The sequence below is a fragment of the Lissotriton vulgaris genome, chromosome 7 (genome assembly GCF_964263255.1).
Source record: "Lissotriton vulgaris chromosome 7, aLisVul1.2, whole genome shotgun sequence".
NCBI lineage: Eukaryota > Metazoa > Chordata > Amphibia > Caudata > Salamandridae > Lissotriton > Lissotriton vulgaris.
The window spans coordinates 410,065,984-410,078,011 of NC_141695.1; the positions used below are offsets into that span (position 1 = coordinate 410,065,984).

Sequence of the window (12,028 nt, forward strand, 5' to 3'; positions counted from 1 at the left end):
TCACAGCTGAGTAGAGTGGGTGATCCCTGTGCAGATGGTTTGGGGTCTTTGAGTGATTGACGCATTGAATCTACTGTGTTGTGGGATCAGGAGGGACGTTGGTGTGAAATCCATGGTATGTATCTGCTTTGAGAGTATACAGACATACTCTGGGCTCTAGGGAGATGACCTCTATTTACAACCTGTGATAATCCTGTGTGACAAGGCATTTTGTGGTCATGTGACTCAAAATTCAAATGTATATGCAAAGCAAACTAATTTGGCAAATATATGAGACGTCTGTTATACAACATGTACGTTTACAAGACTTCTTATGTACATATTATTTTCTTCCACAGAACGTGGCTTAATTACTATTGCTTCAGAATCCCAAAATCCTGTACAACGCAGCAGAATCGAAGCCACCCTCACTCGACTGACCTTGCTAAAGCTTACAGATCGTCAGAAATGAAGAACTAATTTCTGTCACTAGAGAAAGAGAACTTCTACATACATTGTCTTTATAAAATGTTAGTAATTTTCTAAAATAAGGAAAGATAGCTGGGAACGGATTGCACATGTGCGGAACTGAGATAAAAACTAAATTTAAAGAACTGCTCAGGACTATAGAAGAAAAGATAACAGAAGAAACAGCAACAGAAGGTGGAGAGAGAGAATAATTATAAAGGAGAACGAACTAAGTAAAGTAAATACTTTAGCATTTGCACAGAAAACCAGAGAGGTAATAAAGAAACTGAAAAGTTGGTAAAGATGGCGAACTCTCAGTTAAAGTGCCTAGAGGAAGAGGAGGCTTACGTGGAGGTGACTGAATCCTGTCCTGATTTCTATTACTCTGAGGGCCAGCGCCTAGCTTTGGATGCACTACTATCTTCGGGACCTGAGGCATTCCATGATTGCCTTAAAAAGGACAGGCTACGCCACTTCCTGTCCGAGGAGGAAGTTACCTGCCTCAGGGGTCTAGTGAAGGACTACCAGCCAGAAGAAGTTGAACTTGAGGAGGACCCTGAGCTTGGTGAAGATCTGAGTCTCAGCTACTGGCCAGGAAAAACTGACACACCCACCCCAGTCTTGGAGCTGGGCTGGCCTGAGCAAGGTCTTTGGAAAGGAATCACCCGTGCAGAGGTGTTTACCCACCCTCCTGCAGAGAACACTCCCCCCATCAAGGAGGTTGTGCGGCGCACCATACAGAATGCCACCAAGGTATGTGGAGAAGGCATACACTACTTGTCCTGAATGGTCAATCAGGTTTGCAAAGTGATTTTACCAGTATTATCTTAATGTAATTTTTAAGATATAATGATGCAGGGTTCCAGTACAATGACTTCAGCTTTCTTTGAGGGTAAAATTCAAACCTTGTGTTGCCCACACAAACGCTCTGAAAAAAGTGACTATCTATAATTAAACTGAACCACTATATTTTTCCATGTTTTTCTGATACCACAAGTTTTTCCTTTCTCTTATGAATTTTGCTAGTAATATGGAAGAGCAGCCAGGCTGGATTTGCAATTCAAGTGTCCCTAGGCCTAACATCCGCTGTAATGTCTTTGTGAATAATCTGGAAGCGAGTGTGGAATGGGTGCATATTGTAATTTTACCTCATGACTAGTGTTTACCAGATTAAAATGGTTAAATAGGCTTTCCGGGATGGGCAAAGCCATCTTTGATTTCATGTTACCACAGCTGGCCTAAATGACTGTCCTTGGAACTTGATCGTGGTGTCTAAGATTCACATCTGAAATTGCTGACATTGCATGTCTGGATGTAAGGAAGCAACAAGGTAGGAATAGAAAGTTGCAGTCATTAGTTATGAGGTCTGTCCGTGAAGAAATGAGCTCCCATTTCAATCTGCGTGGCTTTCTGTGTTTTTGGTGGCACAGTGCCCTCTCAATAGAATCATCAATGACATCTTCACATGGTGTGAGTTCCATCACTCTCTTAAATTTCCTCACTGTAATTTGGTTAATCCATATTTTGAAGGTTTTTCATCGTAAATCATTGAATTTAGATATGATCTTCCCCAAGCTATTGTTGTTACAGTGTGATGTTTCAGGGCCTTACTTGCTACCATAGTTATAATCAGGCTTTGTATTGCTTATGGGCTTCTTCTATGTCTTCAATTCCATTCTATGATGAATTCAGCCAGAACCTCCTGAATGTTTATAGCATGTGAGATTTTCCTCTGTGAAATCCTGCAAATACCATTGGTTCGGGAGATCAGACTTCCTTTATCCATCTGTTTTTTGTACTGTTTAGCTGGAGCTCTGTTCAAGTTTTAAAGGGTAAGTTTATTAAATAGAAGTCAAGACACAAGTATATAATGCAATACAGTGGAAAGTAAGGGTAGAATTAAAATGATAAAACTAAATACATTTGGGGAAAGACGGTGGTATACTTGGTTTAGAATAAGAAAAGTTGGATGTATGCATAGAAAAATGTATATCGCTGTATATAAAAATAGTAATAATAAGCATATTAAGGCATTTCTGTTATCAATTAGGGGAAACCCAAGGAGGTTGAAGAACTTCTTGTTGAGTAGGTATAAGTGTAAAAGAGGCCTTTTCATGGTCATCTAAAAACATTGTAACAGGAGACCACAAGGTTAAACGTTTCCCAGCAAGAGATACAGGGTATGTATGCTGTATCCAATCTATGGTTATGGCAAACTACATACCACCATGCTTCGAGAGATAATTTGGTTAGCTCTTTCTAATTTTTTGTGATCTGCTGAAATGCTACTTCTAATACGTCTAATAACGGTGGGTGACCCAATATACCCTTGCGGGCTCGGGCAGATACTGTATTTGAAAAAGGTGCCGGCAAGGGAATTTATTCAAACCATGAGTTCACAGAACTCAGATTGACAAACTAATTATATCAATTTATCTGGCCCAACCTTATTGGAATCTGTACAAAATATTTTCTTACTTTGCCTTGTTGTGACATAAAAGAACAAACAAGTAAAAGAAAAATCAGAATAACAACAGCAACACGGGAAATCTTTTTTATCAAAAAGATTATTTTATATATGTACATTTTTGTAGTTTCAAAGGGTACAAATCATTTCTTAGACTTAATCACAGAATCAAATGCAAAAGGAATAAACAAATTGTCCTAATTGACATCTGAGTAAAAAATTCCAATCAAATAAATCTAATGCCAAATTACTCCTGTTTCCTTTACAGTGAGGGTCACTTGCATAATTAAAAAACAATGTAGAAATGGACTTAGCTGTCGACGTTTCGGTCAAAAGGGGTCACCGCTACGTCTAAATATATGTTGTCCTGAAGAAGGTCTTGAAAGTCACGAACAAAAGACCGAAACGTTGACTGCTAACTCCTTGCCCAAACTCAAACATGAGAATGCAGATGAATGAGTGTTTAAAACATGACTTTATTTTCTAGAATGTGCTTTGAATAGGCATGATCATTTTTCTTCCGAAGACAGAATGCTCCATAACTTGCACCAAGGAAAATCTGCTGTATTTCCTTGTTCTTCAGGAATCATTGAGGTGATGTGTCACTTAGTTTCTGTGTTGTCGTCTTGTTCTCCAACCAGCAATTTAAATGTAAATGTGTGTCTGAGCAGTGGTCGTGCGCAGCAGGCACATCGCGGCAAGGTCATCCGCCCCTGTCTGCATCTGGACGACACCGGACTAGAACCCCTGGCTGTTTCCACCCAAAATCCGGGTGACTCTCTCATGTACACAGACATAATGACGTGAATGGAGAGTTAAAGTGGCCGCAAACAGAATTGCTGTATATATGATCCTTTAAAAAACTGTTGGACCTTACTCTTGTTTGAATTGCCATTGTCGATTACAGCTGATGTCATCACAATGACAGACAGTGCAAAAATGGTAATAGAGCGCAGAGGTCTCATTAGTAGCAGTTTGACAATATCTAAGGGGCCAGTGAACAATCACCAACAGCCATTAACTAATTTTTCAAAGAAGGATCAGTGCGAGATCCTTACCAAAACACTGAACCCAAATTTGAGATTTGATTAGCGACTTAGCACTGGATATTTTTTTCATCACCGAATCTTGCCTCAATTCAGCTATTAATCCCAAAATAGCTATTGCTTTACCAGAAAGCTATATTAAGGTCAAAGTAGATTGGAAAGACAAAACAGGAGGCATGCTGGCACCGATCTTTAAGGATACTTTCAGTTGCACCTTATTAAACTTCCCCAACAGGATGATCGTGAAACATTCGTTTTTTTAAATATCTTATGAGAGTTCATTCTATTTTGGTGGTGTTTTAATATACAAAGCTCCTGTATCAAGGAAGAAGGCCAATTCAGAATTTTCTAAACTCATTACCACCCTTGAGATCAAATTGAATGTTTCCTAGTCATTGGTGATTTCAACTTCCACTTTGAAAAGGACCTAGATTCAGACACTAATACAATTATTGATGACATGAAAGCCTTAAACCTATCTCAAAATGTTACTGGACCCACAAACATAGATGGTCACACCCTCAATTTAATCTTACAAATATTGAGTGGTTGAGATCAGATACTCTTGCTCCCTCAGTCTGGACTGATCATTATGTATTGGAATTGTCATTCTTCATTGATTATGTAAATGTTGTATTATTTGTATAGCGCCCGAATCACCCCACATGGGGTCTCTCCGGCGCTTGTACGAATAGCGCTGTGGAACCCTTCCTGGCTTTTTCCCTGTGAGGCGCCCACTCCTGGGCACCCCCAAGGTGCAGGCAGGCATCCTAGCGCTGTTGGGGCCGTTGTGGAGATTAAGCAAGCTATTGCCCAGAGTTGCAGAGTGGGGCCCATGATTAGAATAGGCACCGAGGTGAGAATTATCAGGTCCGAGGAAATTGAGCCAGAGACCCGCCGAGGCAGGAATTGAACCCTGGTCCCAGGCCAGATCTCTGCATTAGTGTCTGCCACTCTAACCATTGAGCCACACTTCTCCTTTATATCACAGCCTCCAACACCAGAGTCAATCCTCCAAAGTGAAAGCTTAATGAATATTACCAGTATTACTTTTGCAAGAGAATTACAGCTGTCAATTCATAAATCTCTTTACTGATGTCAATTTAGCAGACTTACAATTTAATGCAGGAATGGAAAAAGCCATTGACACACTAGCCCATTTAAAAATCAGTAAGCAACAAAGATTCTCCAGTGTCACTAGATGCATTCATCAGAACAAAAAATATGTGAAAGAGAATGCAAACGTTTAAAAAGATGGTAGCACAAAACAAAAAACTTGGTTAACAAAACTAACTACAGGACCAAACTCAGAAGCTACCATAAAATGATACGCTAGAAAACATTTTGCACTTCGAATAAAGAAAGTAAGAAATCCATTAGTGAAATATTTAAATTAGTGAAAGAATTGGTCCCTCCTTTGCTGGATGAACAACTCATTCCAGCATCAGCTTCCCTATGCTTTAACATAGCTGCCTATTTTAAGAGCAAGATTGAAATAAATATACACTGATGTTGCTCTTCCACCTAGTAATTACTATTTCTTAACTAATTGGGTTAGACCACATCACTCCACCTCTTTTGGCTGTAAAGCATTCCAGACTTTAAGAACTGATGCAGTGGCTAAAGTAATGGCCAAGGTCAAATAAAGGTCTGCAGATGACCCGGCTCCCATCATGTTTTTTCAACAAATGCTATTCTGCTGAGTCAATCGGCAACAGAATTGTTTATTAGCTCCATTGATTCAGTCACATTTCTGATATTTGGTAAAATGCCCTTATACTTCCTCCGCTAAAACAAACCTGGGGTAAACGTTCTATTTATAACCTAGTATTGGCCCATCTCATTATTTCCTTGCATGGATAAGTTCTTTGAAAAGCTTATTAATTTTCAGCTCACACATTATCTTGGTAGCAACAACATACTGGACTTTTCTCAAGCAGGTTTCAGAGTAAACCACCGTACGGAAACAGCTTTGGTAGCAGTTATAGTCAACATCAGCTTTTCATTGGATCCTCATCATGGAATCAGCAGCCCTCATTATTTTAGACCTCTTAGCAGCATTCGACACACCATCTTGTTAGAGCATTGGCATGAAATTGGCTTCTATGGCAAAGCCCTTAAGTGGTATCAATTCTTCCTTCACACCGCACTCAGTCTGTTCACTCAATATGTTCAACTCTCCCCAATTAGATCAGATCTGGATCCTACCATTTGCAGAGTATTCCCTGAGTCTGGTACTTTTTAATTTCTATATGGCTCCTCTCGTAGCCATCGTATGAGTTAAAGGTATCAACATTGTTTGTTATGTTCATGACACAAAACTAATTGCATCAATTGCAGAAAATGTTGGGGCCTCAAGACAGGATCATATTGAATGTCTGTCAGAGGTCTCCACCTGAAATCTGGATCAATGGCAACAAGGCCTTGGTGATCCTACTGGGAAAGCAGATCCTATCCAGTCAAATTCTTGGTGGCCCCCTTTGCTGCGTTTGTCTACATTTCTAAAAGCTCTGCCAATAATCTAGGAATCAATTTAGACAAAAACTTTTTTTGAAAAAAATAGGTATCAGCGTCTCTTACGCAAGATCTGCAGCCAGCTACCCATGCATTTTTGCCTCACTGTTGTGTCCAGGCACTCATGAGCTGCCTGGTCTAAGAGAATGTCTTGTATGTAGGCTTACTAACCATTCAGAACACGGTGAAGAGATTGATCTGTAACATTTCAAATAGATCTCCATTCTTCCTAGTGCCAAATGTCTTCCACTGCTTTTTGATACGCGAAAGCATGGTTTTTAAGTTGCTCTGCCATTGCCATAATGTCTATGCCGCGCCTATCCCAGCCATAGTATGAGGTAAAGACCTCAACATTGTTTCTTATGTTGATGACAGAAAGTTAATTGTGTCAGTCGAGGAAAATGTTGAAGCCTCAAGACAGGATTTTGTTGATTGTCTGTCAGAGGTCTCCATGTGAATGCAGGATCATCGCCTGAAACTCAACAAAAGTGACAAGAATTCGGTGATCCTATTGGGAAAGCTGATTCCATGTGGTAGAACTCTTAGTGGTGCCCTTTGCTGGGTCGGGCCCTCACTCCAAAGGCTGTCCCAGGAATCGCTACAGTCAAAAAGCTTCTAGTCAATTGATTAGGTGTTTGCCATCTGTAGTATTTACAACTCTTGCCTATGCATCTTATGCAGGATCTTAAGCTTGCTACCCTTGCATAGTTTTCACACCATTGTCCAGGCACTCATGAGCCTCCTGGTCTTAGGGAACACCTTGTATTTAGCCATGGCTGGCTACCTGTTTTCTCACCTACAAACAACCCAGAACACACTACAACAAGATTGATCTGTAACATTAAACACAGGTTTCCATGCTTCCCAATTCATTTTGTAAATTCTTCTGTCCCTCGTGCTCTTCATATCTCTGGTCCTGTATATTTGAGAAACAGAATCCAACTATATCAACGTCAGAGGATCTTAATATCTGTAAATCATGTCATCATTCATCGATATCAACACCACTAAGTGAAATTGGGAGTGGGGTGTTTTCCTAATCCCATCTTTCAAAGCTACATTGGAATGCCTTACCATGTCGCCTAAGTTTCCTCTCCAGCTTTTTATCTTTTAGGAAGGTCCTCAAAACTTAGCTTTTTTAGCCTTTGTTCTTAAGCAATTGCACACTCCTGGTCTCTTTGTCTGTCAATTCTGGATTGTGCAAGGTTGTTCCTTCATGGATGAATTGGGCATTATAAATCTATTTAACATGAAATAACATGTCATTCACACATATTTTCTTTGGAAATTCCTTCCGTTTGTTGAGAGAGCATGCAGTGAGTATGGAGATTCCATGCCTGTTTATCTCTTGGTTTGTTAGCATACATGCCTTAGGCATGCTAAGTGTGGTGGCATAAAGTGTGACCATGCAGCTGTGCTGCCACATCTCTTGACAAAAGGCATTCACAGTTGCCTAAAAGTGATGCAGTGAAAGAGTGAATGACCCTCCACGTGCTTTTCTTTCACCATTCACTGCTTCTGCAGAGAAAAACTTGTTTGAAGTCCCCAAGGACAGCCTAGAATCCTTAGTCAAGAGCTGTGATCTGAGCAATCGAATTCAGCACAGTAAATACAGCCACTTTGTCTAAGTCCAGAATAGTGTCAGCCTTAGTTTCAAGAGAAGAGAGTGATGCAAGAACGTAGGTTTGGTAATTGAGAGCAATAACATTTGGCGATTGAGGGGAAATGTGCTAGGGTGGCTCACCAATGGGGGCATTTGGATGGTGTCCAACCTATTTTTCCCATTTTATTCTGATGGTCTGAAGTTGTGCAGTGCCACCTCTGCTGCAAAGCTCTAGATACTGTGTGTGATGAGGGAGGGAGGTAGTACAGGGATATAACAAATTGTGCTTGTTTTATGGGACACTCAGGGTCGCTTGCACAGTTTGTGGCCCATTACAGAACTAGGCGTAAAATGATGGTTCTATGCTTTCATGCAGAGTACATCACTTTGTTTAAATGCATGCATGTGTATATATGACTGTCAGTGTGTGAAAGTGAACACTGTGTAGGCACTTGGTATAGAAGAGCAATTGTTAACACATTGTGAGCATCTGTAATATGTTGGTACACACTCTTTTATAAAGCCAGTCCTAATGGGTGATTTGCTGCGCTTTACGAATCCTGATTTATTAATTGATCATAATTGTGGTAATTCTTTGCTTGTTGTGTTGTGTCATCCATGGCATGATGATCTTCATCCCTAATATATTTCTGAACCTGGCTTTAAATGGGAATTCCTGCCATATTGAGGGCGTTTTTGGCATGGTGGTGGACTAAATTGCGTTAGTGGTGCTAATTCCATGTATATTATGGGCATGATTCATGATATAATGGTGGCCACTAACTTTATAACGATTACCTTGGACTGTGGGTGATAGTTCCTTTTATAATGAGGATGCCATGACATGAGATGGTGATATAGAGACAGATGAGCATGCATACCAGAACAATTCATGTGTGCCAATAATATACATATGAGAGGTTTATGTAAATCACAAATTGATATTTGGGCATCAAAGTTATCTAAAAGGAAAATATTATATTTCATAAGGAAGCTGATGTTTGTGGACAAAATAAATCTACTGATAAATGTGTATTTAAAGCTGTTATTAAGAGACAATCGCTGCTATTGCAATCTCTGTATTCTGAGCAAGTACGCTGCAGTATAAACCAGTAAAATCTGTTTAGCTTTGCACTAGTGCACAATGTTTGTATAGCTTTAATTTTCATCCTGTCCCTTCCAAGGCATTCGTAACATATGACTTAGACACTACTTGAAAGAAGCATTATGAAAAAATTGTGGCATTACAGCCAGAGCTGCTAACTTTGGAACCGGGGAATCAGGTTCGATTTTCGGCATCTTCTCAATACCCTATGATTCTGGGCAAATCACTTAATCTGCTTGCAGCCCAAAAAAATAATGTGACCTGGTGTATCATGTGTAAAGCACCTTCGGGTCTAGTCTCACTATATAAAACTGCGAAAAAAATCAAAGTAAGTGGAGGGAGAACCAATGTAAAGTGATATTCTTCCTAATTATTAGTGTCAAGAGATTATGTGATTGACCTAAAAAAGGCCTTGAAATAACACTACTAGAAGATAAGCTTTGGCTCAGTCCACAAGTTGGCAGCCAGGAGAACATGTATTGATTGGGCACAAGTTGTATGCGTTTACAAAAAAATGCTTACCCTTCATGCAGCTGTAATTATTTTATTCATTTATCCAGCTGCCTGAGCCAGCAGCAGTATGTTTTCAACTTTTTCTGGAAGCAGCACTGATGGGAGGAGGGCAGTCATTAGCTTTAGACTTCAGAGTGTAGTTTTATGTGAGAGAGCCCAGGGCTACACAAATTTACATGGATTTCTAGATCTGGTTTGGCAGTAAAACTGTTGCATGACTTTATGTGATCATCAAAAAAAAGCTTTCAGCATCCTACTGAGAGAGGTGCTTCAGCTTCACCCACATGTTTGTTTCCTTGAGTATGGAATTTGATTGGGCTTAATTTGCGTGCTTCCACTAAAAATACTGCTTGAATAGTGATTTTTGGCTTGTGACAAAGTTTATATTCAATACAGCAGGGCTGAGTTGGTTATGGCCAATGATCATGGCTATAGGCTTGATCTGTTTGTTATGAAATGTTATGTAAAAGGCACAGTCGTGATTTACTTATTTGTGAAAAGTATATGTTGAAGTTGATAGACATTTATGTGTAGATTGTTATTACTCTGCATTAAATCCTAAAGATAGGAATTTTGTTTCATGTAATCTCAAATATTAATAAAGTAGGAAATTATTTTGCTGTTTATTTCCCATTGTGATAAACCGTGGACATGGAAGGTTTGCTCTGTGTGAATTTTTGGTAGTCCTTTTAGGAGAGGCAGTTTTTTGTTAGCCAGCTCAAATTTCATACGTAATTATATATGCCTAATTTTATGACTGTGTGTCTGATCGTTAAGACTTGTGCTCAAACTGTAGGCCTAAATTGATTAGGGTGACAAGCTAAATGCCTCTTTGGTACTCAGATAATGTTAAGTCCAATGCCGTAGAGCTGGTCTGCATATTATGAAACATTATGAGAACAGGCAACTGATTTAGTATATTAACAGTGAAAAGCATATGTTCAAGCCAGTAAACGTTGAACAGTTAGTTGCTAAACCATTACAAGCAACATACAGGTATTTTGTTGCATGTCATTCCACAGATTTCTGTAATAGGCATGGGTTTTGAGGTCGGTGATCCTGATAGGGCGCGCAGGTCACCCGGCTCTGAGTTTACCAGATTTTCACGCACTTGGGCCCATGACGTGATTAAGACACTAATTTTGTGAGTCGGGCGAGTTTACCCACCACTATCAGTATTTTATGTGTGTTTCCTGTTACACTATTACTATGGCACCTGACTTACCACAGGTACTCACTCTTCCTGATGAATCAGGAGCTATCAGAGGGTAGGTGACAAGATAATTCTAAACATTTACTCTATTCATTTAATTAACATTTCAAAGTCTTAAATGACCACAGACACCTGAGGCGTTTTAAAGGTTTTATGTAAGAATGTATACTTTAAAGTGACAAAAGTATAAGGCAAATGCTGGTCAAAACATCAATAAGCAGAATTACAAAAATAATGTAACTATGGATAATAGAAAACACCATTGAGGGCAAATAGGACTCTATTGGGTAAGGGTAACAGGGAACATGCTATTCAGTTTCAGGCTTAAACTAGGGACGGTAGGTTTAGAACACATTAGTCAGTGAATTTCTAAAGCCTATAAGTGATTCAAACCCTAATCTTAGTCTATCTAGCTTAGATCCTACACATTTATAATATTCATCACACTTTATTTAAACAAAAAACAGTTTCAATATGCCCTACAGTAAGGGGAAAATTGGAACATACTAATAAACAATTTGCATATGCATCATTTGAGAGAACAGAGAGAATATCATGGGCATAGAGGCTTTATTAAAGAGCAGGAAGGAAAGGATAGTAGACGGACACCCACAGGTATATTTACCTAGGACAGGAATGAGGACTAACCCTGGCCACGGGTCAGCTTGGGAAAAGACGAGGACAAGGACCCTCAAGGATTTAGGATGCCAGTAGGTGAGCAGGTACAGCTCACGGAAAATTAGGACAGGATACCCCTCAGGACTTGGTCAGGACTGGGCTCACCAACGGGCACGACCAACACCTGCAGCTTCGGATGCAACGCCTGCGCTACCCCCTCACTGCACGGAATCCGCCAGTAACCCCGATTGGGTTCTCGAATCTCCCAGCAAAGTGCTCCGCCAGCACTTAAGACTATTTCCACCCCTTGGAGTTTGTGGAAAAATCGGACAGAGCGCTCCGCAGCTCTCTGTATCAATCACCTATAGAGTCGTGGGGTCGGTGACAGGTCAGCTATTCGGACAAGTCAGACAATGTTCCCTAACTAAACTAGGCTAGATATACCCTTTTTGGGTCCCCAGACCACCCAAAAATGTTGTAAGTGACAGGGTCCCAACTTACG

At 40.0% G+C, this 12,028-nt stretch overlaps 1 protein-coding gene across 5 annotated transcripts in view; it reads left to right on the forward strand.

The window, feature by feature from the left end:
* Nucleotides 1–12,028, forward strand: part of SACK1E (scaffolding CK1 anchoring protein E) — a 395,123-nt gene that overhangs the window by 71,138 nt on the left and 311,957 nt on the right. For all 5 annotated transcript variants that reach the window (XM_086930372.1, XM_086930371.1, XM_086930374.1 and 2 more), the window contains exon 2: nucleotides 339–1,200. In XM_086930372.1, the coding sequence (XP_086786498.1) occupies nucleotides 751–1,200 (450 nt within the window). In that variant the 5' untranslated portion in view covers nucleotides 339–750. The remainder of the gene's footprint in view (nucleotides 1–338; nucleotides 1,201–12,028) is intronic.